General features: G+C 40.9%; 1 protein-coding gene across 1 annotated transcript in view; it reads left to right on the top strand.

Moving 5' to 3' along the window:
- Nucleotides 1–1,805: 1,805 nt before the first annotated feature.
- b4galt5 (UDP-Gal:betaGlcNAc beta 1,4- galactosyltransferase, polypeptide 5) overlaps nucleotides 1,806–27,512 on the top strand; it is a 43,452-nt gene continuing 17,745 nt past the window's right edge. The window contains exon 1 of the mRNA XM_012862312.3: nucleotides 1,806–2,438. Within this exon, the coding sequence (XP_012717766.1) occupies nucleotides 2,330–2,438 (109 nt within the window). The 5' untranslated portion in view covers nucleotides 1,806–2,329. The remainder of the gene's footprint in view (nucleotides 2,439–27,512) is intronic.

The raw sequence follows: 27,512 nt of genomic DNA, 5'->3' as shown, positions 1-27,512 counted from the left end.
TCAACATTCAGTTTGTTCAACATGTTTCCACAACAGTATTTTAAATAAATATTATTGATACCATGATATTTGTCATCTTTCTTTCATTCTGTTATTTCTTTCTCATTTTAATGTTGAATCTATAAACAGCCAATGAGGTGAAAATGTTGGATTTTTTTTTTTTCGTTGTAGCTCCCTCGCTTGTTGCGTTTTGTGTTATCAGTCTTTATAATATTCTTTAATTGCGTCTTGCTTTAAAAGCAAGCAAACAAAAGAAAACTTAAATTGCTTATGTTCTTGGCTCCTTAAAACAATCAATAACAGCCGAACATATATTATTAGAATGTACATTAAATGGGAAAAATGGACATTAGTTTACCTGAGGAAGGAAAAACTTAACAGTTTTCCAAGGAAGTGTGTGAGTATTTTACTTCGTTTCATCCACGAAACAAAACCAAAACAAGCTTAAGAAAACACAAAAAGCCTATAGCAAAATATATTCCTATGAGACACTTTTTCTAAAGTGTCTTCTCATGACACGTGTTCTGAATTGGCGCTAAATGAATAAACTGAATGAAAAGACAACACTATAATCTCTAGAGGACCATTTATAATCTTGGGGTGATAGACCAAAACAGAAGGCCATAGCAGAATTTCAAATAGATACAATAAAATAAATTGCAGTTTATGTGCATATTGAAATCAGACGCAGAAAATGGTTGAATTTGTAAATATCCCACTAAAATAAATATTTATTTTCTTCCGAATTGCCAGTTTCTGACGCAGGACGGGACAAAGCACTTGTGGCTTTGCACACTAATGACTGGCTTGCCCACCACCACCACGGTCCTCCCGTGGTGGCGCCACGGACAACAAAGGATTTCTAAGCACAGTGCTTTGCGGGTGATTGTTATAAAGGTGGGCGATATTTTGGGAGGGTTGGTGGGGTTTCATACTTTGGGGTCCAACTCCAAGCTGCCTTTTATTTTATGTCTAGTGTTCCATATAACTAGCAATCCACTGCTAGGTATGTGCTGAGGGCCAAAAGGGCCAATATGGAGGGGGGAGTCATCAAGCATTTCATTAAAATACTAAATAATTAATAACTCCAGCTTTTGTGTCAGCATTTTTAAATGACCCTTCATATAACTTTACACTTTAATCAGATAGATAGATAGATAGATAGATAGATAGATAGATAGATAGATAGATAGATAGATAGATAGATAGATAGATAGATAGATAGATAGATAGATAGATAGATAGATAGATAGATAGATAGATAGATAGATAGATAGATAGATAGATAAACTTTATTCCGGACTCATGGTCCAATAAATACATACATAAAAACATGAATAAATGGATAACAAAAAACACACACACAATATAATGAAATAATTATTTATTCCATTGTGATACCCCTGCCCGGTCTTTTTTTTTTTTTTTTTTTTACCTTTGCTTTATAAATGCGTGTGTGGGAAAAAATACTCTCATCCAACATCCTGCGTGACGCTGCTGACATATTGGCTTTCAGAATAGAGACGTTTGATACCAATTAAATGAGTAATAAGTCAGTAGACGCTTTGTCACATAATCATAACTGTGGCAAATAGCTAGCTTAGGATCATAACGTACGCCATAAGCACTCTAGTAACATTGAGAAGGTTACCAAGAAGGCTCTTTTTTTTTTTTTTTTTTCATTCGAACGTCGGTTGCCAGGTTACGTCGTTTTTACGCCGTACGTACTTGGCGCTGAGCAGGAGTCGCCGCGTTAACGCCCACTTGAGGTATTGCTCTTTTTTTTCCCTCCCCTCTGCGGAGAGAGCGCTCCATTCATAGGGCTGGGCCGGCGGTGAGGAAGGCAGGCAGGCAGGCAGCAGAAACACCATCTCCGACGTACCGTGGAACCGAAACGATGGTCTCGCGTTGAATCTGCCAGGCCCCCCTTTAACCCGCGAAGTATTCGCTGGCCGTTTTTTTTTTCTCTCTCCTTCCCCCCCTTATCCCCCCCTCCACCCCTCCATTGGAAATACCCCGAATTCAAACCGACACCTTCTCTTCAGGAATGGAAGTCTAGCGTCTCTCGGCTGAATGCTGGCGTTCCCATCCTCGTTTTTTGCAACCTGCCGCGGAAATAGACAGACTCCCTCGCCTCCCGTGCATCCGCCGCCCCTGCTGCCGCAGAGCCGCCGCTCCATTTGACGACTTTTTTAGCCCAGAGACCGTCGGCGGACTCGCCTGGCTCACACGGGGGCATCTGGACACATCGGGGCTGGTCTGCCGCCGCCGTCGTCGTCGTCGTTGGAGAAACGCGAAAACGTGCCTGTGTGTGCTTTCTGCTGCCTGTATGATGCCGACACATTTGCGTTTCCGAAGAAGGTCATTCCTTGGGCTTTTATTCCTCTTTTCGCTCTCCACGTCGGTACTGTATTTCATCTACTCCGCCCCCGGAATCGGTAAGTGCCTTGAAAATGGATGTTTTTTTTTTTTTTTTGTTCTGAATTAGCCGACCGAGGGGAAGGGTGGCGGGGGATGTGCGGCTGTTTGTACGGGCCGTTAGGTCGTGTGTGTGTGTGTGTGTGACAGCTCGGGCCATGCGCCTCTGCTCAGCCTGGGGATCACCCAGGCTTGATGGTTAACACTCGGCTTGATGCTGATCCCTTAATGTCCATGTTACCTGGCCGTGGTAATGGCAGCACGACTGATGAGCATGCCTATTATGAGCTGGCTGATGCTTGCTAGGCCCTTTTTTTTTTTGGCTGTGATCACGGTGTTTACGGTGGCCTGGCGTCTGGAGACACCGACGGGAAAGGCTGCGTTTTGGCCTCGATCGCTGGATGCACGCTCGGAGACCATTAAACAATCGGCACCAGCTTCTATCTGATTGCGACTGGGGGAGTGGGGGGGGGCAAAGGTCTCATTGTGAGCGTGCATTCCTGAGGCCAAAACACATCTGAACCAAAGCAATGCATTCCTTATATCATAAGCTGGCTGTTAGTCACATGCAGTTGTGTAATATCACATGTCCAGAATCCTCCTATTATTAATTCAGTAATTGACATGGGCTTTTCTTCTCTTCTCTTAATGCTCTCTTTATCTGTTGGGATGCAAGTCCCCTCACTCTTCTTGAGTCACTTACCCATCCTCCTTTTTTTTTTTTTTTTTCCTTTAAAGCTGTACAGCGTTGTCCACTTACCTTATCGGCCCAGATAGATTAAGGCCAATAAGGCTTGCTGTTTTAGGTGCTTTCACCAGAGGCGGGCCAGGAAATGTATTCACAGGGGCCACAGCAGGGCTGGTCAATGAGAAGGCCTAGGACAGGTAAACTGTAAAAGCAAATGTGGCCAATGTAGCACACCTCAGGGACTTGGCAAATGTAAAAGAAAGGCAAGATTTGACCAAAAGGCATTGTGAAGAGGTACTTTTCTTCATGATTTTATTATTTATTCAGGGATATGCTGTATGGAAGGCAGTCAGATGCAATAATTAGCTTTTAAAGCACAGTAGTGCTTTCTCTCAGGGAGAGCAAAAATGCAGAGATGTAGATTTCACTGACATACAGTAATGCCTATAGTAAAAAAAAAAAAATAAATAAATAAAAGATGTGCCAGTGGGGCTTTCCTTTGCTAACAGGATTTACGCTTTGCTTGAATTCTGACGTTATTTTTAGGACAAAATACGGGAAGTGGAAGTCCTAGCGATTTAGAGCAGGAAGCTTGCAGCGGGAAGAAGGCTGCGAGTTCCCCGGTTTGAATTCCACAGGCTACACTCTGGGTCCCTGAGCATGACCTTTTGGTCCCAGAATGCTTTCTGGGCGCTGCAGGGTTGCAGCCCACCACCCTTAAAAGAGAGTCAAAATGCAGAGAGTGAATTTTAATGGAATGTATATAAAAAAAAAAGACTATTATTGTTGTTGTCTTGTCAATTTCTGAAATAGGTGTACTAGTAAGTACTTAGTTGTGATGCAGAAATGTAAAAAACAAATTTTTCTGTAATTGAACCGCCGATCACTAGAAAACCGGCGGACTTGTGCACCTCTAGCTTGCGTTTCTTTTAGCATCCTTGCTTAGCTCAATTCTGTTCAAATCGGGTTAGTTAGAGCTGAGCCCTTGACTTGGTGACTTGCTTCGGAAATGATCGTTTTATCAATGAAAAGAGTACGTTTCTATGTACACACAGCGTCCTGAGAGCGCACCTGGCCAGGTTGGGACAAATAGCTCGAAGCGATAACGTTCCCAACACTCATCTACATGGGACACAAATAATTGACACCACAGACCGAGCCAACTACAAATGCATCCCTTCAAACATTGCAAGCTAAAAGATGCAACATAATAGAAGTCTTTTTGCAATAGCCACCCTAATGGCGATGGTCAACCGAAGCGTTTTTCAGAACGAATCTTTGGAACGAAGGCAGCGTTGGACCTGAACGTTGTTGCTGCTGCAAGCTAGTAACCTGAAGCTGAACATGAGTGAGCGGAGCAGTCATCTGTAGTGATTGCTGATGGTTGTAAAGTTAGTGTGTGGCTAAACGTTCCTGTCGGCGTTGCAGGTGTTTTTTTGCTGACATCATGTAAAAATTGCAAAATTTTCTACTTTTTTTTTTTTTTGCGCCCTTTGGTACACCGACACATTCAGAGGCAGGTGACTTCAGCAGGTTTTACATTAATGAAGCGAGCCCAGTTATATAACATGATATAGTTTAAGAGCTCTGGCATGTGGCTCTAGATCCAGAAGTGGAAAGTCTTTGCCCACGGTTAGGACGCAGAACTCAGCCTCTTTAAAGGAGGCGTTTCTTCTTTCCAAGGAACCAGTGGTCAATAGTTTGAAATCTTTCGGTTTTCAGATCTTTCCCAATATGCCATCTGCGCAAGCTGGTCCAGAGGAAATGAAGCGTGCCGAGGTACTAAAAGCATTTACAAGGAATAAACTCTGTTGCGTTGTGTCTTCATATATAAGGTGTAATGTTTTCTTATGGCTACCCTTCTTAAATGTAGTTTTATAGTTCAGTTAATTTCACCTCGGCGCAGTTTCAAGGCACTTCACGAACCAAACAGACCTAGTTCACTATTAATTAAAGAGAATCCAGTTCAATTCAAACAGAAGTCAGATTACCAACCAAAAAGCGAGGTAGATGGTGACCAGAAAACGGTTTTAAAAACAAACAGTAGACAGAGTTCAATGGTCACCCGTATAAATGCTGACCTGTTTCCCGTCACCACAAGCGTCTCTTTTAGCTCACCCTTTGAAATGTTAGCGCTCTCTGATATTTGTTATCGGCGGAACATTTCTCACAGGAACCGTTCGCCTCACACAGCTTACACGTCTTCACGTGCGTGACGTCCCGTGCTGTGTAGTCATGTGACCTGGTAGGGAGTCGGCGTTACGGAGGGCAGCTATTTTGCTAATTTATGACGGAAATAAACAAATCGTCAAACGGCTGACGCCTATTAGTCCTTCAATATGTTGCTGGCTGTTTTTTTTTTTTTCTGGCTGGAGCATTGACGGTGTCTGACTGAGAGCTGCACTCGGCCATATTCATCTCCAGGGTGTCGACTGTTGCAGGGCTTTAATGGACACATGGCTTGCTGGGGGTTTGTTCAAAAAGGGAACAAGGACCACCAGCCCATTAATTATACATGCTAACCGGGAACAGAGCGGGGTTTTTTTTTTTTTCTTGCTGCTGTTTCTAAACACGGACATTTAAGTGTGTGTGCGTGTTTTATTTACAGCGGGGCTTATCTGAGAAATCTGGTGATTGTTTGGGGGGAGATGGACGGCACGTTCCATTTGTACTCGGAAGTGGAAATGTCTGACTGGCTACCGTTGCAGCTACCCGCAGTAAAGCTTCATACTTTAACCGTTTTTAGCAGCGCTCTATTATGTATAGAACGTTTTGGTGAGTCACACACGTACTGCTGCTCAGTGTTAGTGAGACGGCATGTTTTAGAGCTGTTTATATGCACAAAATGCCCCGTGGAACAGCGTTATTGTCCTAGTCATTGTTTTAACAGTGGCCATAGTGGCTAAATGAGCAAGGAAGAATCGACGGCTATTATTTTACGGCTTCATGTTCGGTGAAACGGTTCAGCGCGGTATAAAAATTATTTTTGCAATAAAATGTTATTTTTAAAACGCATTCTGGATCTCAGGTTGTCTGTATTTGTACATTTAACAATGGCTTTGGTGCAAGCATCTATGTGTTTTTTTTTTTTTTGTTTTTTAAACTGGCACGCTATCAACTCAGGATGACGTCGGTCCGACTTCCCAGTTTCAAGTTCAGAGGAAACAGATTGCAGCAGAAGCCTTACAGGAACGGGACCCAGGCAGTGATGTTTATACAAATGCACTGAACTTGTGGTCCGTAATGCACTTCTGAGCAAGTACTTCCCACTCAGTGGTAAATGAGAAAGGTCAACAAAAAACGTTTTAGATGCAAGTTGTTCGCGTAGCGCATTACTTTTGCTGTCTTTAACGCATCGTCTGTCCTAGCACTCCAGAGCTGGCGTTATCATGCATGCTAGGTGAGCTGATCTGCAGTGGGGTGGGTGCTGATGCTTTTGAACTGCAGTAATATTTTAACTGTTTAATTCATTCAGGAGCTGCCCGTCTGCTACGCTTGCCTCAGATTAGCAGCATTTCTCACGTGTAGGAAGCCACCTGGAAAAAAATTTCCTCTTATTAAAAGTTTATCATACTTAAATGCATCTTTTGGTTATTGGGCTCTACAAAAAAAAAAACAAATGAAGGATGGCAGAAATAACTAAGCAGCTCCTTACATCTGTTCTAAAGTGGTAGTAAAATGCATCTCCAAATGCAACTTTGAAGGGCGCTTGTCGGCATGGTCCAGTCCATATGCAAATGAGTCGGTGCCCTACAAAGCCTCCAGAGATGCAGCAACTGGCAGATATATCTGTATTTAGAAGTTAATGCAAATATCTAGAAGTCTGTTTTCTTTCCAGCAGCTGTGCTATTTAAACGCATCAGGATAAATTCTCATGTATGATGCAGGATTACACAAAAACTAGAAAGTATGGAAAAGAAATGGCAGAAAAAAAAATAAAAAATGTTTGCGTCAAGATCACAGGGATTTGAAAGAAGTAACAGTTGACGGACAGACTTTTAATAAACAGCGATGATCGCCCTAACGTGAGATCCGGGGTAATCTGTTGGCTTTAGTAAACACTCTGCTGATTTTGGACAGATTCTGACATGGATTATGAGGCATTTCCCTCTGGTGTTACAGATGTTTGCTTTTTTTTTTTTTTCTCCCCTGGGGGGGAATACAACTCTGGCAGAGTTGGATCAGACAGGGATATATTTCAGCCAGAAAATTTCTCTGACACTCACTCAAGCCATGATAAATGTATGGAAACGCTGACGCTGCAACAATTCATGACGAGGGTAATAGTTTTGTTCAGAATTCAAAATGCAACACATTTTTTTGTTGTTGTTGTATTGATTTCCCCGCTTGACACTTATGAATACCATTATACCATCGGGCCAGGTACACATTTAGTAGTCTAGAAGCTGCATAAATGGAGCCGATGACTTACCTTTGTGACCCGGGCATAATCAAATGTTCCTTCACTGCAAAATGCTTCGCTATGTTGCAGTTAATAATGTACCTTGGATCATATTGTTGTTGTTTTTTCATTGGTGTTGCCTGCCTGTACTGCAAGCAGAGGCCTTTCTTTGTGGGGCTAACGGGTTCGACTAGACCTAAATCTGTCTCCGCTTTGTGATCACTTTTTTAAAGGTTAAGCAGATGGACCGGCAGTGTTAGGTTTAGTTAGAATATATAGTTGCTACCTCCAAATCCAAATTGGCTACTTCAGTCCCTCCTGGTTTTCCTCACAAGCTGCTTCCACGGAAAACAGAGACCGTAGCAATCCTCCGGTCTGTAAACAGATGCGTCCTAAGACATCTCAAAGTAACGTGCTGAATCAGAATGTTATTTTTTTTTATTGTTTGTTTTTTATCCTGTAAAATAATGATGTACATTGAAATAGTCATCAAAATCCTGACTGTGGCATTTTTTCTTGTAAAAGACAAACTAAATGTTACATTTTAAAGTTCAATGCCGGGAAGTAAGTTTAAGATCTTTGATAGTTTATAACAACTATACGGAAATTGTAATACGAGATGTAAAAGGAACACATAAGTGGTTTTGCGTGTGTGTGTGTCTCTGCTGACTGCACTCACAAACCGAAGCTTTTAACCCCCGAGACTTCGTTTTTAAAATCCGCCTCAGCAAGAAAAGTCTGGAAAAAAACAACCTTGGCTAATGAGAAACGGTAACTTTACCGCGTGCGAGTCGTCTACGGGGCCCTCTGCGCCTTTTTTAAACTCACGACGACACACGCTGCTCGTGCCCCAAGTTAAACTCCTTTTTTTTTTGTTTTTTGCTGCGTTTAAACCCCCGGCTCTGAAGAGCAGAAATGTGTGGCTTGGCACCAAAGCATGCAGGGCTAGGCCAGTGTGAAAAAGCTTTTGCTGCTGCACTCACAGCTGCATTGTTCATTGTCGCTGCAGAAAATGGGATCCATTCAGCCGGCGTGTGCGCTAGCATCGGGTCTGAGCCGGGTGTTTATTTGGTTGACCACGTATAGACGTTCAGGGGAAAACAAACCAAATTATTATTTTTTTTTTTTTTTTACATGTACCCATCTCTACGGAGGTGTCAGACTGTTTAATATTCTTACCATCCGCCCCCTGTCCCCCAATATTGTGAAGGCTGTTTGTGATTGCAAACGTTTTTTTTTTTTTTGTAACTATAAAAAAAAATATAGTACCACAAAAAGGATGTGGGAGGATGATTAAAGGAATGAATCAAGCTGCTGGTTTGAACGTCGGGGAAGCCATGCAGGACACAGGTGAACAGGGCATCCTTTGATACCCAGGTGGCCTCTGCGCAGCTCGCCCCGGTTTTCATCCTCGGTTCAGGTCGCCGTTCCTCTCCCCGCCATCTGCCTTCCCTCCTGGTGTATTCAAATGTGCCGTCGCCCCGGCCTCTCCGCCGCCGCACGTCGCTCCCGAGCATGGATGCTGACTGATGCAAGCTAGGGAGACGGGGCACAGCTGGGCCTTATTGCTGCAGTTTATTTCATTAAAACATGAGAGGATCCCACTGGAGCGAGCGCTAAGGGAGGAGGTTTCCTCTATTTATAGGTTTTAATGCAGATAAACACACACACACACACACACACTCACAGATCCGGAGAGTGCAACAAAGACAAGAGAGCAGGTGCTTCTGCTTTGTCACAAGAGACCGGCTTCGTCCTCCTGCCTAAGTGGCTGTGTGGTGGGTTTGTGTGTTACTGTAGATGTGTCTCTTTTTTTTATAAGTATAACTGATTCATTTTGTAGATGGGACTAGCGGCGTTGCAAAGTTTCAACGGCCTTGTAGGTGTTGCTTTAGTGCAAATGAAGCAATGGCTGCTTAAGGTTAGCAAACCACCGTGGTTTTAAAGTTGCCACAAAGAATTGTGCACACCCCTATCTCACCGTGTGGGGAGGTACGCAAACGAATCATCGGCCAGAGCTGTGGCCCCCAGACGACTGCACACCGCGTCAGCAGCGGTGTGAACTTTAGTGTTTTTTTTTTTGTTTTTTTTTTAGATATGTGGTAGACTGTTTGTGTGCGTCCTCAAGAGCCTTCACACACCATCATCAGCGTTGCGTTGATGGCTGCGGTAATCGCACCTACTCGTTAGTTCCTAAGAACCGGTGACTGCGGAGAGAACTGGTAGTTACATGTCTCAAACAGAAGGCAGGTGAAAATTAGGTGGAAAATGTGTCAGCCTGAATTGGGCAACTGTCTTTGGCCCTGTTTACGTGAGGACGTTTGCTGGTGAAAACGGACCAGTTTGGTGGCGTTTGTACTTACCATGTACACACATGTACAACGACGAATGTTTTTTTTTTTTTTCTCCCAACGGCACAGTTTGAAAATGGTTCCCAGAGTGCAACAGGTTCGAAAACATCCCAGGTTCTGTTGTCCTGTAGGTGGTTAAACACTGACGTGAAGTCTGAGACACGCATTTGCCTGACTTCAAACATGACGTTCCTTATGCACAGCTAACCAAAAAGTTAGCTGTGCAAACTCATATTCTACACACAAAAATATTAGCTTCGCATCCGTTAAACCGAACATGAATAAGGAAATTTGAGGAAGCTAGCTTTTAGCCATTAACCGCTAACAAGCGGTTCTCACTCAGTCTGTGTCACAGGTCTTCAGACGAAAGGTGCTGCAGACACACACACACACACACACACACACACACACACAGCACACACACGGCACACAACGAACATGCAGCTGTTTTAGTTCAAGATAAATTACTTTTGAACTTAACTTTTACATGGCAGTGGAAGCTAATGAGAAGAATATTCTATTCCTTTGGTCCCAGACTGCTGCATTTAAGAGAAGAAAAAATGTTGCATGCGAGTTGGGAACCCACGCCACTGTTGCCAGTTATTGCGGGAGAAACAAACAACCAACTCTATTACCTCTACCTTGTAAACACTATAAATGAGCAAGCCCAAAGCTGCTGATATTAAGCGGACATGGCAACACTGCTTGAAACCTGAAACACAGTGACGAGACAGTGACGAGCAGTTCTTGAGGTCACTTTACCCCTCTATCAATCTTTCTTTTAACAAACGTGAAATAAATAATGACGTTTAGGGTTACTTATTGTTGTAACATCAACAATGTGTATATTTAATGTACACTGTTTTTGACTAGAAAAGCATACATACAGATCGGCTTCACTATTGCTGTGCAGAAGAAACATGTTTTCCTATTTTGCACATGCTGGTTAAATGTCCCTTGAGGAATGCCGTAGGGCACTAAACCGCCTGGGCTGGGCAATATGGCTTAAAAACAAAATCTTTTTTTTTTTTTTTTTTTACTGAATCTTCTTCCCTTTTTGTTTCATAAAAGCAAATTGCTGAAATTATTTTTAAAAAAAATTACTTTTATTTCAATAATCTCATTTTGTAGTTGACCTGAATTCAAAGTACAGCTTATTACAAGCTTTAAAACATGCTTATAAGACAAGACGGTAGGCCCCACCATAGTAAATAATGAAAATATAACAACAAATCTTTGCTGCTAGTTGTCTTACACATCTAAGACCCAGCTTCACTAGTGTAACTTCAATAAACATATATTCAGGATTGCATGCCATCACCAAAACGATTTCCACTTTCGGGACTGATATAGTGCAAAGTTTCGTTGGAAGCCCAGGAGAGTGCATTGGCAGGAAAAATAAATCTTTTTAATTTTCCAAAATTAAATCTTCAGGAGTTGTGAATTGAATTAATCAATAATCGATTTTATCGCCCAGCTCTACTGTCTGGTGTTTTGTACATAAGTGTTGGAAAACCAAACAGTTCTGCTGAGCCATGTGGCGACCCAGAAGCCCAGCTCCGAGTCCAGTCTCCTTCCACCCCATGCTGTGCCGGTGACAAACCCAGAAAGCTCAGTTAAAATACTAATTAAAGGATAAGAGTGGCACAGCGGCGCACTGTTTACAGAAAAAAAACGCTGATACCGGCATCTCTGCCTTCGAGCAATGGGAGCCGACAGTGGAAGCTGGCCGCTCCATAACATGTAAAAATCCTGGTAAAACGAAGAAAGCACCACTTTTTACAATGTTTTTTGTGTGTGTGGAGCGGTGACTCTTACTGCTGTAGAAAAGTCTGTGGATATTTAGTGAGAGCCTAGAAGTGACAGATTAATACCTTGTTTTGAACATTATCATATGTATCAAAACCCAATAAAATGGTCAACAATCATCCTGCAAAACAGCTTCTAAACTTAGCTTGAATGATAATGTGATGAGCAAAAATTTTGCCCCGCAACGACGTATTTTCGTGTTATCGCGACTGTGCCCACCGCTGGTTGGGTGATCCGTCCACTGCACTTGTGCGTTCAGAGCTCAGTCTAAGCCCCGCCTCCTGTGAAGCTGTGTCGGCCTTTTTCACAGCTCGGTGGGTATCTGTAGTTCCTGCAGTAGTTAGCGTCAGTAGAGTAGTAGAAGAGCCCCACCACACACACGTTTCTACTTCTGCAGCGTGAATGGAGATCCTAATTTAGAAAGTTGACGTGCAAACATGTTAACAGAAAACGGAGCAAAGGTCGTTTTCAGTGGATAGTTGTCATGTAAACAGGGCCTTCGTTTCTGTAGAATGTCTTTAACCCGGATCAGCATTGTGCACTTTTAAATCTCAGAAAATATTTTCTGTACATCTTCCTTGATTAGGTATCAAGCTCTGACACGGTGCGGCATGTGATGTGTGATAATATTGTTACGTGTCGAAAATATAGCTTGCAGTAAATAATTTAAATTCATCATATTACAAAGCTAATGGTTTTTTTCTGCTGTGATTATGTGGCAAAAGTTTATGCATTTCTTTTAAATCACATAATGGTCTTATAGCAGCACTTGCATCTTGGGACAGCTGCTGATTTGACAATTAAAGCTCTTAGTTGGATGGGAGTCGTGTCTGCGTGCTCTCCACACCACCTGAATAAATCATCTCACAACTTTCTGCTGCTTTAACCAACACACACAAAGCGTAGGGAGATCTGTGTTTGTTGGAGGAATTATTTGTTGTAATAATGTTTATTGCCAATTTTTTTTTTTTTTTTTTTTTTGGAAAAGCTTGTTTTTCCTGTTAAAAATCGTTCCCCGTTTTGAATGAAAATGTGTTTTTGGGTTGGGCAGTAGAGTTGAACATACTGTAGGTTGCACCCTCTCAGCCAGTGCCAAACAGCTTACCGGTATTCTGCTGATGATTCTTGTTGGGTTTGGTTCATTGGTTGACTGGGTGAAGAAATAAGACACACTGGCAATTTAACGACTTATTTCGAACAACAGGATCATAACTGCCTGGCACCTCCTCCTCGTGTTGCTCACCAGCTTGGTTACAAATTCAAAGTGCTTCAATGTGATTTAACTCTGCTGTTCAACCAACAGAATGCATTTACCTTACAAATGTGGCACCCTTTTTTAACTGGAAATAAACAGGCTTTCCAAAATTGAGATTTATCGCCAAGAAGTCTTTATTACAGTAACACAAAATCAACATACCACAAATGTCCCTCCTTCATGTGTTAATTGTAATACTGACGCGCAGAACACCAATGCATTGCATTTAATGCATAATTAGCTCGTGTGTTTTTGCTGCTCAAGCAGTTCTTTGCGACAGCTGATGTTGCCATGCCAATACATTTGTTCTGTAGGGCTGTTAAAAAATGTTAAAAGCATTAATTAAGTGGTACACTGGTAATTTAGTATATTTTGATGGATTAGAGCTTAATCAATTCCCAAATTATAGTTATATTATTCCAACATGTACAAAAAAAAACCTATTTACCCCCCAAAAAAAGTAGATTTAGAGTATAAAATAGTCTTCATGTTTAGCTGCTGCTGTGGTAAGTCCTCTGATCTTTATCGCAGCTAAAAATGAAGAAAGCCGTTTGTGTCTGAAGTCTTCATAAATAAATCAATCCAAGGATTTATTCTTGCTATTTGAAGCAGCTAACAAACTGCTGCAAAGTTTGTGTAGCAGAGAGGGTAGGGGTGTTCGGAAATCTCTAGGGGTCGCGTTCGGTTATTGAACCAAGCTGATGACGTCGTTTCCAGTGGCAACAGCAGCATATGGCAACGGAGACATAAAAAGCTAATGCAGAAAGTATTGCTTTAGTGCATAACTTAATTTAGCGCGCCGCAATTTACGCTCCTGCTCGACAGCAGGCCCGCGACTGCTATGAGTTCTGCTCGTTTTAATGGGTTTTCCCCTCAAATTCGGTTTAATGTAGTGAGCTAATAATTGAAAGTTGAATGTTTTCTCGTGCACCCCTCTCGTGTCTACATAAGTGGATTAATCAGCAGAGTGCAGCAGTAGAAGCCTGTTTTTTTTTTTTTTTTTTTTTTTTTTTTTTTTATTTATTGTGCTCAGGCTTCTGCTCTGACACCACTTTCAAAACCAGCTCAGTCCCGCCATGCTGTTCTGTCATCAACGTTTTGGAGCGATCTCCTTTTTCCTTGCGGTGCTTTGGCATTTACGGTGGACACCCACCCTCTCAGATACGCAACGCCGCACCCAGCTCCGGGTCCGGTTATTCCTTCAGCCACTTCCTGTCATTGTCCAATCTAATCACAAGTATGGCCGCCTCACCTCAGGTGAATTTGAATCCTAATTTGTTTGGAAAGTAATGTTTTGGAGTCAAAGCATTTGAAAAGAGGGCAGGGTCTTATTGAGATCAGGGGGGAGTACTTTAGAGGAACTGATGGTGGTAATAAAGGGGCATTCCCACCGTAAATGTATACTTTAGTTATATAGTATAGTTGACTCTACACTACTATATAAACATTACTAAATGTGGTTTACTGCGCGTAAAGTGGACTGAACTCGGTGCTCCTCACGGGTTTGCTGCAATCAAAATGTATTGCATTGTAGGCAGTAGCCATACAGCTAAGTAGAGGGAAGAGTCAGATCCACATGTTTGTGGTTAAGTGCAGTGCCGTGGTGAGAGCGTGTGTCTGCTTTAAAGTGGAAGTCTGCCAGTGGATGACATGCACTGCTGTCCGTCTGTGGTCCTACCTCCGTGCCTTTGTGGTTCTGCCACTTCCCCGTCTGCATTTCTGCCATGTCACTGGATATGCATTGCTTCCTTTCTGTGCCAGTGGCTGCTGCCGATTCAATCCACGCTTGATTCAGTCAGCTTCCTTGAACTGATTTCCGTAGATTAGAGATGTGTTCCCGGTGCGGACACATTCCAAAACAGAAAAATCAGTAAAACAATCTACAGGAAGAGTGAGAATATGAAAAGCTGGATGCCATCTCTCTTACTCAGGCTCGACTGCTTAAGGTCTCCTGGTTGACATTTTCTCTGCAGTTGCCATGGTTCCCTCAGGACCTGTTCCCAATGAGGACTGATTTTTTTTTTTTCTTTTTATGCAACTACAGGAACATGCCATCCTTGTTCCCATGATGATCTGGCTGGCAGCAGAAACGCCAGAGATACAGTCGTTTCCGAAAGGGGCATTTCTTTTCTGTCGCAAACATCCGCACAGCACTCCCCCATAAACGTTTCTAACATCATGTATAAATAACCTCGAGCGGCGCTGGATTTGCTCTGCATTCTACCAGCGACGGCTCCGGACAGCCCCCGCCTCCATTATTTAAATAAACATGTCAAAATGGTTGCTTCTGCTTCCGTCTCTAGACCCTCTCTGGTTCTGTAAACTGCAGCGCTGTGATGCTGCAGCTCGGCTTTACGGGAATGCATGCACACACAGTGCTCGGTCATGTGACCCACAGGTTTCTGTTCACAAAGGAATTTGGTTAAACATCAATAGAACAAGAGTCCACTGCACCTTGTTTTAGCCGGTACAGAGCAAAACCCTCAGAAGCCTTCAGTTCCCTACATGATCCTCCACCAGGCGTACCAGTCGGTCCCCGACACGTTGACACACGCCCGCTGTCGGACATTATAGTTCACATTCTGTTTACTGAAATACAGAGCATCACCCCTGCAAAGATCAGGCTTTACGCAACTGTTTTCTGACTCTCTAAAATCTAAATGGCTGCTTTAGGAGACTGGAACTCTTATTTAATACATGCGTATCTTTTTTTTTTTTGGAAACTGCTTAATTTGGGATTTTTGTGAACGCTTATCTTGTAGGTTGATAGCTCTGTCATAATTGCAAAACAGGAACTGTGCTTTGGGCTTAATTTATAAAGACGGCTCCATTTAAGATGGATTAAAAGCATATCCCTCTAATTTATTTCATGTTTTCCTAAACTTTAAAAAGTGCGTCAAAGGAACGGGCTTCTTGTTTATGTTCTTGCGGACCAAACCGGACCAGAAATCCTGAGCCGATCAGAGGAAACTTTTAAACACTGGCTGATTGATTGGCAGATAACTAGTTGGCATGGTGGACTGTGAATGTGTTACTCCATGGATTCTTGACCAAGTGATAAATATCTGGCATGCAGACATGCTGAAAAGATAATCCACCCCCCCCCTCCCCTAAAGTTTTCCTGTCACTCCTCCTTTAGTTGGTTTACAGCCATCACGTTTATCACCGCTAAGAATAGGCTCTCATTTCCCTACTTCCGTTTTTTTTTTTTTTCCCTTTAAGATTTTTCAAGCAATTAAAACAAAATCCAGAAGCCCATCCTGAAGACAACTCAGCGTTTTGTGCCCGGCTTCCATCATGCTGCTTGCACGTTCCTGTAATAAAAAGGAAGGAACCGATACAGCGAATTGCTGCTGATTCAGAGTTTTTTCCCTACGCACACGGCGATCATGCTTTTTATGTTTTAAACTGCTGTCCGTAAGATGAGCCCCGTCCAAACCCTGTAGTCTTGATATTTGACCGTAGACAGATGGCTGAGCAGGGTGTAAAGGGGCCGAGGGGGTTGGAGGTGTATCACTGCTTAGACAGAGCGGTGAGTCATTTTAGAAGTGGACGTGGGGTCCCGCGTGGAGGCACTAATCATTTATGTAACTTAATCATCCTGAGGAGATTCCCGGTCTTTGTTAACTCCTACTAAGCCTGCCTTTGTTATTGAGATGGTTACCGGGGTTACTTTTAGTCATGCGTTTGTGAGGGCTGTCTGCTACTGCAGCTTGGGATAAACCGGTGAACATTACTGATGTTGCTGGTGAGGCAGAATTCAAACACACAGTGAGACGATGGAGGGGGGGGGGGAACTGCTGACTGGTCGGGAATCTGTATTGTGAGGTTTTAACCACCTAGCCCTCGATAAACGTTCGCCGAACAATCTGTCTAATCCTTACTTCTGAACAAGCACGGGAGGCCTGATGTTTGCAAATCTGCCGAAAGTCTTTTTGAAGCACGATTTGATCGCCTTTAAGCGTGGGCGGTTGCTTTATCTGCAGAAAACACAGCCCCATCACCTTTGTTCATTACCCACATTTCCCTGTTAGCACTGGAGCAGCACTCCTCCACATCCGAGCACCGAAACCAGTGCAGTTGGACTGACGCAGTAGAGCGCAGTAGCGAATGAAATTAAAAACTGCACGCAGCATATAGGGAACACGAAGCTGCAGGAATCTAGTCTTGCCTGTCTCGTTCGGTCTTTTTAAGTTTTCAGTAACTACTTCGTGGTCCTTATAGTTCATTTGTAGCCATGGCCAAGTCTCAGAAAGAACTGTTCTGCTTTTAATGTACAGACATCCCTGTAGATTTAGAAAATACAAATCATCTTTGCATTGTTTCAAACTAGCATTGTCAAACATGAAGTACCCATTTAAGAACTGGTGCCTTACTAAAAGCGTCCTAAACCTACTTTTTTACTTACTAAAGCTTAGAAAGTGGGCAGTCTCTGGCTGTATGGAGCAGTAAGCAGGGCAATGCGTCCCCCTCCCCCCAACTGTTCCTGCGCACTGTTGGTCAACTAGCTGAAAGAAAAAGCTACTGCACAGCAGAGACATTTGGTTGTTTTTGGTCCCACTTCAAGAACTTTCAGAGCACCGGCCATCACTCTTCAGGTTTTTATTTTACATGTTTAACTGTACAGGTAAATGTCATTGTGGCACATGGTCTAGTTTTGAAGAGAGATCCATCTTATCAAACCAGCAAGATAACAATACAGCTTGAACAGTAAGTAATACAAGGCAGGTGTGATGGAAATGTAAAAGTTTCAAATGCAAGGAGCAAAATTGAGCAGCTCGTCTTGATAGTCCATCTGCTTAACCAGCTAATATCCGCTTAGCACAGGTAAAGCTACAAGGTGCCATCTTGGGAGGGGCGGGGGGGGGGCTCTTTGGGCCCTCCACCAGGGTTCTTATAAAACATTTTGAATCAAAACGGCAATAAGTGTGATTTTTAGCAGTGTTTCTCGTTCAATATCTGCATTGAATAACGGAAAAATAAAAGCACCAAGGCACAAAGCTTTCAAATGTAATCAGTTCTGGCTTCAAACTGTGTTTTTCAATATATTTTATGTGGACTACCTGTTTTTCTCCATTCTCCATCTTTATATAAGGGGCTCACTCAGCTGTCCTTAAACAAAATACATGCATTTGTATTTTTCCTTTGCAAAAAAAATATGATTTAGTTCTAAGCTCTGAAAATGTAAATACATTTAAATTGTCTTAGCTTTAAAATAAAATATTTATGTTTTACATGTTTTAAAAAAAAATCTTTTTTCATAGCTAGACACGTTTTCTGGGCAAATTGTGATTTGCAGCAGGGTGATTTCATTCTGAAAAGAAATAGTTGGTGACCCATGGGCTATGGGAATAAATTTGTTTCTCAAACAATCATTTGCAATTGGAGTTTCTAAAGATCCAATACATCCACGTATATATTAGGCACAAAGGAGATATTTGTATATTCAATTTGGAGTTCTTTAGAAATTTAACAAGAATAAAACACAACTCAGCATATGAATATAACATGTTTTGTTGTTTCACACGCCCCACAGTGGTTACATTACTATGTATTATGCTTTTTTTTATTTTAAAAAGTGTAGAAAAGTCCTACATGTCCAAATCCTAGTCTTATCAATCTGTCCTCTTTTCTGTTCCTTCTTCCGGTTCTCATTTCTATTGCTGCCTTTTTAATCCCATTTAAAAAAAATAAAAAAAATAATCTTGCTTTTCTTCCCCCAGCTCAAATTTTTCACCGATTCTTTCTTGAGTTTTTAATTGATGACACGCCTTCTCTTAGGTTTACTTACATCTAAAGTTCTTCCTCTAGTTGGGTGGATTGCACTCCTCTTGGTTGAGTTCTTTAGAAATTTAACAAGAATAAAACACAACTCAGCATATGAATATAACATGTTTTGTTGTTTCACACGCCCCACAGTGGTTACATTACTATGTATTATGCTTTTTTTATTTTAAAAAGTGTAGAAAAGTCCTACATGTTTAAATCCTAGTCTTATCAATCTGTCCTCTTTTCTCTTCCTTCTTCCGGTTCTCATTTCTACTGCTGCCTTTTTAATCCCATTAAAAAAAAATAAAAACATAATCTTGCTTTTCTTCCCCCAGCTCAAATTTTTCACCGATTCTTTCTTGAGTTTTTAATTGATGACACGCCTTCTCTTAGGTTTACTTGCATCTAAAGTTACTCCTCTAGTTGGGTGGATTGCACTCTTCTTGGTTGAGTTTTTCCATCATGTTCCATTGATGTCTTAATTGCCCGACGTGTCCCATTTAGCTCCGTAAATTTCCTGCGGCAGCAAATCGGAACAATCTGCGCGAAAACAACCTACATGAGAGGTTGATGGGGAGGCCTTCTTTAACAAAACCTCTTGAGGGTAAAGTGAAGCCCTGGCAACAGTAGGTGCAACGTCACTCGGCAGTACAAACTGAATCAGTGCTAATGACTTGCAAAATTGTAAGCAACTAAGGCCTGATAAGGGGGGGGGGGGGGGGGGGGGTAGATGTGATGGCTGGGCAGAGCTGATATACAATGTTATGGTGATGAGAGATGCACTCAAAATCCCGTCACAGTGTGCTTACTTGCTCTCAGTGTTTGTTTGTGGCTTCGTTCTTACTCATCTTACATGGCTGGAGTTTACTGGCTCCTTATTTAAAAAGGACAATATTCCAAGCAACGCAATGCTGTGTAACACAGTTCAGACATTGTCTTGACACTTAAAGCTTTAAGATGTATTTCATAATCGGACGGAGAACTGCCTTGGCATGACTAGCCGGGTCGTATGATAGTATTTCAAAGAGGTGAGGCGTTTGCTCCAACCACAGTGCTCTTTGCAAAACATATTGAGTAAACCCAGAAGCACTTAGGCTCAGAAGCTATATGATTTCATGCATAGGGTTAGATTAGATAATCCGTTGGAAAGGCTCGCTCCTCTTGCGTGTAGCTTGTGTGGCTGCGCGGTATACTAGCCGTCTGCTCTGGCCTATTTGTTCAGTCAACAGGAGTAACCTCCAGCTGTGAAAAGACCTCATCTTTCTGCCACGGGGACAAGGATCTAAGGGAAGCAGAAGGGGAAATAGGTGGTATGGTATGTGTGATCGGGAATGAGATAGGGAAGAGTGGCGTCTGGCAGTGGGTGGGGGTGGTTCATCGTGTGGTAGAGGTGAGACTTGTTTAGTGTATCCGACGGATGTCCTCCTAGCACTCCGGATCCTGAGCCTCTACAACAACAATCAGAAACTGTTGTGGACAGACGCCAAATGTAGAATCAGGTGGAACTGGGCAGAAGGGTGTGGTATTCTACAGGGAAAGACTTGTACAAACAGCTCCTAACTTACAGGCGGTAAAACCCACCCTGTTACTTGGGATTCTTCAAGCAGTGAGGACTTGGAGACCGATTACGTCATTTGAGACTGTGTGGGTGAACCGGTTTCGCCAAAGTTGTGTATGCACTACGCTCTGCAACGGAAGAGTTGAACAAACGAGATGAGTAGAGATAACTGGGACTGGCGTGGTACATAAAGTTCTTGGAAAGAGACGTGGAATTTGAGACAAACAGAAAACTGGTAAATGAAGGGTTTCAATGAACCGTGAGTGGATTTAATAACCTGTCATAATGGGTGCAGATTGTAGGTAGTGCAGGCAACTGCCCTTGGGAGAAGCATGCAGGGTAGGCAGGACATTTTTAAACTGTGAAGGGCCACAGGAAAACTATCCAACATGTTTTTACTAGATAAGCTACCTTTGGTTCTTTTGATTTTTAAACACGGCAATCGTTACCAATCCAGGAACGTGTCCGTCCTGTGCTGTAAAATGCAAATGTTTTTACCAGCTCATTTTCCCTGTGTGATGTTTCAAGCTTTGGTAATTTTAAATATATAAAAGAAAGTTATCTGAAAGTTTTTTTGCTGGAAGCAAATAACTTGAGAGCAATGATTGAAAGCCAGAGCAGTAAGGGAAAGGCTCATTAGATCAACAATAAACAACTTCCTGTTAAACAAGCAGCGGAAAATAGATTGGACTGCTGCTACTTGAGCCTTTTTTATAGAACACCTTTCAGTAATAGATGAAGCACAAAGTGCCAGACAGCTATTAAATAGAAGAAGAAAAACACTAATGGTAATATTAAAGTCTAAAGGAAGGTTTGCAGTAAAAAAAAACAAAAGTCCAGTTGCCTCCAACTTAAGCCTGCTTGCTGTTGCAATGGCCCGGATAACTGAGAATTTGTATAGACATGTAGCAAAGAAGACAAACAGGACAATAAAACATTTACTGCACACAGAAAAATAAAAATAGTGTCTACTTTCCCACTGTCGGTACGTTATGAATAGTTCTGTTGGAGAAAAGAAACATCAGTTATACAGGTAGCAAATGTGTATGGTTCACATTCAGTGTTATTAGGGTCGACAGGAAGTTTCAGTCTCAATACCGATACTAAGAATACTCAATTGCATTTTCGATACCGTGGCAAAAATATTTTTAGGCATACGGTTATTTCTGCTTAAAAGTAAAATAAATAAATAAATTTTATTTATATATATATATATATATATATATATATATATATATATATATATATATATATATATATATATATATATATATATATGTATCAGTGTTTCCCGCAGGAATTTGATTAGGCGAGGCGTAAGTTTGCGGGGGGGGGGGGGATGGGTGCGACGACACGCTTTCCGCGGACCGAATCGCGGAGGGGGGGGGGGGGTTACAAGTTTTACGCGGCCCGACGCGCGGAGCGGGGGGGTTGGACGACAAGTTTTAGGCGGTCCGACTCGCGGGGGGGGGGGGGGGGCGTCACGTTTTCTTTCCGCGGACCGACTCGCGGAGCGGGGGGTATCCAAGGGTTTTTTCCCTGCCATTCACGCACGCGCGTGTTGACGTCACACTTTTTTTTTTTATTTTTTTATTTATTTTTTTTTTATTTTTTTTAGGGAACGTTGGCGTGGCGGGGGCGTGAGTTTGGCGTGGCGGCCGCCACGCCAAGATAGCGCTGCGGGAAACCCTGTATATATATATATATATATATATATATATATATATATATATATATATATATATATATATATATATATATATATATATATATATATATATATATATATATTATTTTTATTTCCCAACATGATAAAATAAACCTTACGTTTTTTAATTAGGGCAAAGTCTATAAGTAAGGGACAATTTTGCCCTTGTTTAGAGAACTGTGTAACTTAAGTGTCACTTCCTTTTTGGGCATAACATGTACCTATAAACGGAAATCCCAGGGAGAACAAGTCCCCCCCCAATCTAGGAAAAGTATAGATGTGTGTCCCCCAATAAATCTTTAGGGGAACCCATATATTCAATTTATATAACAACTAAAAAAATAAGATAATAAAATAAATCAGCATTCATCTTGGAAAAAAAGGTTACGAGTGGATCTTTAGCTCCTCTCTGTTGGTATAGTAGTTTAGTCCAATGTAGAGGGCGGAACAACGACAGCAGGAAACGGACAGAGGCGGCAGTGCTAGGCGGAGAGGAACTGTCTCCGTCACGCACAAATAATGGACCTCCTTCGCTAAGTTGCTACTTAAAATGAGATATGTCACACGTTTTATCTACTTCCACTTCTCCATAGAATAAAACATATTAACATTTGGAGTCAGCTCGCATGTTGTTCACCATTAGAGCTGCTGTCTAAAATGCGAGAGGGTGGGGGGAGCAATGCAAGTTGACTTGGAGAGCTGTAACTAAGTAGAAATGGAGAGAAACAACAGCAGATAAAAAAGAGAGCTAAAAACATAAAAAGGAAACTGATGTCAACACAAAGGAAGACTTTGGCTGGATAACTGGATCAGAAATTTGCCAGTTTTGATTCAGATGGTAATAATTAACCTGCTGATGTGTGTTTTCTGAGTGGAGAATGCTAATATTTAATATTACTGTTAGTATGATTAGTTGCCATGTCATTTCGACAAGGTTCTCAGTTATTCAACATTGCATTTCACTCTCTTTCCTAACCTCCCACACCCACACCCTGCCCAAAAAAAAAGCTAATATCTTGGTTATAAATCCAAAACTGAAAGGGAGTCTTTGTCCTTTGATTCAGTCGTGCCTTTATTTTATAGTAGCTTATGCTTGATATGCTACTGCGTGTTTTCATTTGCCTATCAATTTGCTGATGAAACAAATAGACTTTACCACAGAGGGACAAATAAAGAACTATTCTTTATAGTTCTTTATTTGTAAATAAAGAACTAAAAAAATTAATATGGATATGCTGCATACAATTATTTATTTCTTACTGCGTAACTAAGGATCTGGTTCATGCAAATATATTGAGCAGCAGGCCTGAACATCTTTCTGGTCATTTTGCATATTGTTTTCCTTGGTGATCAGCTCCAGGAGCAAGGTCGGCTGCTACGGATTCCTACTTTTTTCTGCTCTCATTTTTAGCTTCAGTCTGGCTCCACCTTAACCTATGTTATCAATAGCCATATCAGCTTCTTGCGCCTTTAAAACTAAACGGAGGAGTAATGCAAGGGGATGCACTAGTTTTTGTTGTTGTTTTTTTACTTATTTATTTATTAGCAGGCTAAATCATCAGATGATTATCATTTTCCTACATTGACTTGTACTGCTTGTAGAACAGAGCGTTGCATTGTTCAGAGCTGCAGACCTGTAAAGTGCATCTCAACGACAGAGTTTAAAACAACAGAACCCCCTCATTGGGCTGTCCGTGAAGCTAAGGTTTAAACAGATGGCGCTAGTTTATGTTGTCCCCGGACAAGATTTAACACTACGCTATTGCAGATACAGGAACTATTCTGACATTTTTACTTTGCTCTCCAACATAGGTGCCATGGTGTTAGTTTGTAGAATTAGCATGTAGCATTAGCTTACAATGTAGCACCTTTCATTTAGTTTCTTTTTCTGTCTGCCTTACTGACAAAGTTCCTCTGAACAAGACTTTTTTTTTTTTTTTTTAATCCTTTCGACGAAGGAGGGTTGCTTTTTTTAATTTCCGTTTTTTGCTGTAGTTAACATGTCAGCAGACTTTAAAACTTCCAGCAGCAAATAATTGTTATGATCAGGGTAAGCTGCAGGGAGCAGTTCTAGGTCACGTGTTGATGTGTGGGAAATAGCCATGGGCGATAAACCGAATGTCTACCGACACCGAAATCAACAACAAAAACCAGAGGCATTTTGCCCCCGTCGGTATTTTTGGTTAGTGTTATTGCCCATTTATGGCTATGGAAGTGAGCTGCTCAATAGGGGTGGGCGGAATGCACTTTACATTTTATCACAGTATACTGTGGTAATGTTGCGACAACGATACAAGTGATTATAAAAGATTAGTCAAAGCTTTCTGCATTCTTTTTCAATAACGGGGTGGCTGTGGCTGCATGTCAATTGTAGCTAGGGATTGATATTGTTAAGGATTTATCAATAACGACATTCCTCATCTATCTGGTACTCAATACCAATCAATACCTTTTTTTTTGTTTTTTTTTTTTATTAAACAAAAGGTTAAAAAACAATGAGAGACAGAAAAGACTGAAAATTTACTTAAACAAAAAGTGTGTTGTATAATTGTATATAATTAATAAACTGCCCTGTCCAAAATAGAAGTTGCTCTTTGTGCCACCTAGAAGCCCCATATTAAATCTGCAAATAATTTACACTCTACACATATATTTCTTGTTTGTTTTAAACATGATTAAACATGATTACATCGTGGACATATTAATTGCAAAAATGACAGCATATTTAATGTCAATGCTTCATGTGTTTGCACATGACTAGTTACATAAGGAAGGTTTTTTTTTTTTTATTACCAAACTGCACACAGTATCTGCATTTAATCCAGTTTTTGAATTTATTGATATTTTCAATAAATCCACAGTGAAGAAAATAGCAAAAATAACAATCCTGACAATATTGACGCTTTTTGGGGTTTTTAGACACCACTAGTTGGACTTTATCGTTGCCAAGATAAAACCAAATTCTTATCATAAGACATTTTTCATAAGTTAAAGGCCCAGCTCTATTGCTCAATATTTCACAATATTGATTTTGGGCCAAATCACCCAGCCCAAATGGAAAATACAGTTTCCTTTTATTAGTGTTTTCTATCTCTGCTTCTTATCTGACTATCTTATACACATACCTTAGTGCGCTTACATAAGGTACATTCACTGAGCAAGGAAAACAATTTTTGAGTCCCTGATTTGCTGATCAGCAGTCAGGGCCATTCGAGCTAAAAATGTCTTTGTTTTGACAGGATATTTCCCTGTTAGTCTCAAGTCAACTTTCTACTGTTAATCTTTTTTCTTTGTTTCCTTGCCAAGTTCTTTCCACTTCTAAACTACATCTTTCGATGGATGAAATGGCTTTTTACACTAAAGTTGAAACCTGTTATAAACTAAATTGGCACTAATGAGTTAACATTCATACAAATAACCCCCATATTCCTCTGTGCAGTCCTTTTTTACACACTACGTTAAAAGATCCTGTCAGTAGAAGAAAGCTTTTTTTTTTTCTAATCCTCCCAGGCTTACACATACATATGTACAGAAAATCTTTCTGTCCCCGTCTCTTCATCTCTCACTTTCCTCCCCTCAGATGTGTTTCCCAGTATTTGCTTGCAGCAGAGTTAAAACAGGGGGCCTGGCACCACTGTGCCATTTCTGTAGTTCTGTTCATCACGTCTGTTTTTTTTTTTTTGTGTTTCTCTGCCATGCAGTGGCTCAGCGGCCATCATGGGAGCCTCACACTTGCAGAAGCCTTTATGGGCAAACACACATTTAGGACAGCAGAGCTGATGGAGCGGAGAATATGATGCATTCTAAAGCTCATGCTCACATTGAATGCCTGAAAGTTACAACACAGAGTAACCAAATTGATTAAATGTAATTATAAGTGAGATTTTTGTACTTACATTTTACTCATTTATCTGTGTATACCCCAATTATTGTTTCATTTTACAATGTCTTTGTTAAATATGCTTATCAGTGTTTTCTATTTACATTTATTTAATAGCTTTTTACATTTCTGGATGCATTCCTGCCTCATGATGAAATAGAGGGAAGGCTGTCTTTTTATGCATGTCAGGGAATGAATGCACTTAGGGCTTGGCACTAAATCATGATTTTTAAATATATATTAAAAAAAAATAAAAAAATAAGATGAGACTATTGTTTACGTTGACATGGTATACATTGCATTAGAATTATACTTTTATGTATTACACTAAGTTATTTTTCAGCTGTTTTTCATATTCATCTACAGTTGTTTGTACATTTGTAATAAAGCTTTGATTGAGAGATACCTTATTATACTTTATGAAAAGAGAAACGAGATAAATATCATGTATCGGCAATAAGCCTAAAAATGTTGAGATATTGTTTTCGGTCCATATCGCCCAGCCCTATGCATTTCTAGCACAAGCAATGTTGCTGAAATGGCTTACATTACGCTACGCTTGATTCTTTTTGTACAAAAACAGTTGCACTTTATGTAGATCACGTAGTTTCTTTAAGAGCATTAAATACTTTTGTTTTGTTTTTGTTTTTTGTTTTTGGGGTTATGGCTGTGCAAAAAAAAATGTCATTTTCTGATTTTGTTTCATTGGGTTGCTTTATGATTTTAAATCACTCTATTCTATTGATAATAACCCAATAAGTGACAGGGCCTTCTTTTTATTTTTTTTACTCCTCTAAATTTTCCATGACAAACATGTTCCCATTACATAACTCTCTTGAGATTGCAGAACACCTGATTATTGGACACTTATCAGCCCAATCCCTTTTGTCCATTCTTTAGTATACGTCATAATGAAAAACTGAACATTCCATTTGAATTGCACCTGGATGTTAATGGATAACGAATTATGTATTTGCCAAGAGACTGTCCTCTGTGTGGAAACTAAGTCGGTTATTATCACTGATTAACGGAGTCATTCAGAACACACCTTTTGAGGTGGAGAAAGAATAAAAGTTGGAACTGGTTGTACTTTTTTTTTTTTTTTTTTTTCCCTACCAGGGCCAAAAATCATTCCTTAAATTCCAACTTTTTTTTCTTTTCTTTTTTGTCCTGAAAACAACTACTATTTAACAGTTTAACAATCTGGTTAGTAAGACAATCTCTATTAAAATTAAGCTTCACGTTTCTTCCATCTTTATCAGCTCTGCAGTACTTTTCCCTTTTGTACAAATTTGTTTTAAAAAAAAAAAAAGGACATGGAAGTCCGCTGATCCCATGGAATCAGTCTACACCGACTCTTTTTTTTCAAGGATCTATTTGGGATTTTATTTTCCATTGTTTTTTAGGTTTCCAGTAAACTAAGTTGTCTCTTTGTGTCTATCTGTGACTACCCTCCAGTATCTTGTGTGTGTGGAGTGTTTCAAGACAATTTTGGACCATTCCTTTGTCCTTTTGTAAAGGTCACCACTAACTATAGATTAAAGCAGTTTCAGATAATACTGACCAAGGCTGCATTCAACTAATCTATTCTGTCTTTGTACAATTCAGCAATATGCCTCCAAAGAGTAAAAGGTGTAACTTTATCTGTAACAATTGACGTACCTGATGTGTGGT

Source organism: Fundulus heteroclitus, unplaced genomic scaffold (assembly GCF_011125445.2).
Source record: "Fundulus heteroclitus isolate FHET01 unplaced genomic scaffold, MU-UCD_Fhet_4.1 scaffold_54, whole genome shotgun sequence".
Classification (NCBI taxonomy): domain Eukaryota; kingdom Metazoa; phylum Chordata; class Actinopteri; order Cyprinodontiformes; family Fundulidae; genus Fundulus; species Fundulus heteroclitus.
Note: the sequence above shows the minus strand (reverse complement) of the source record. Positions and strands in the feature narration are given on the sequence as shown.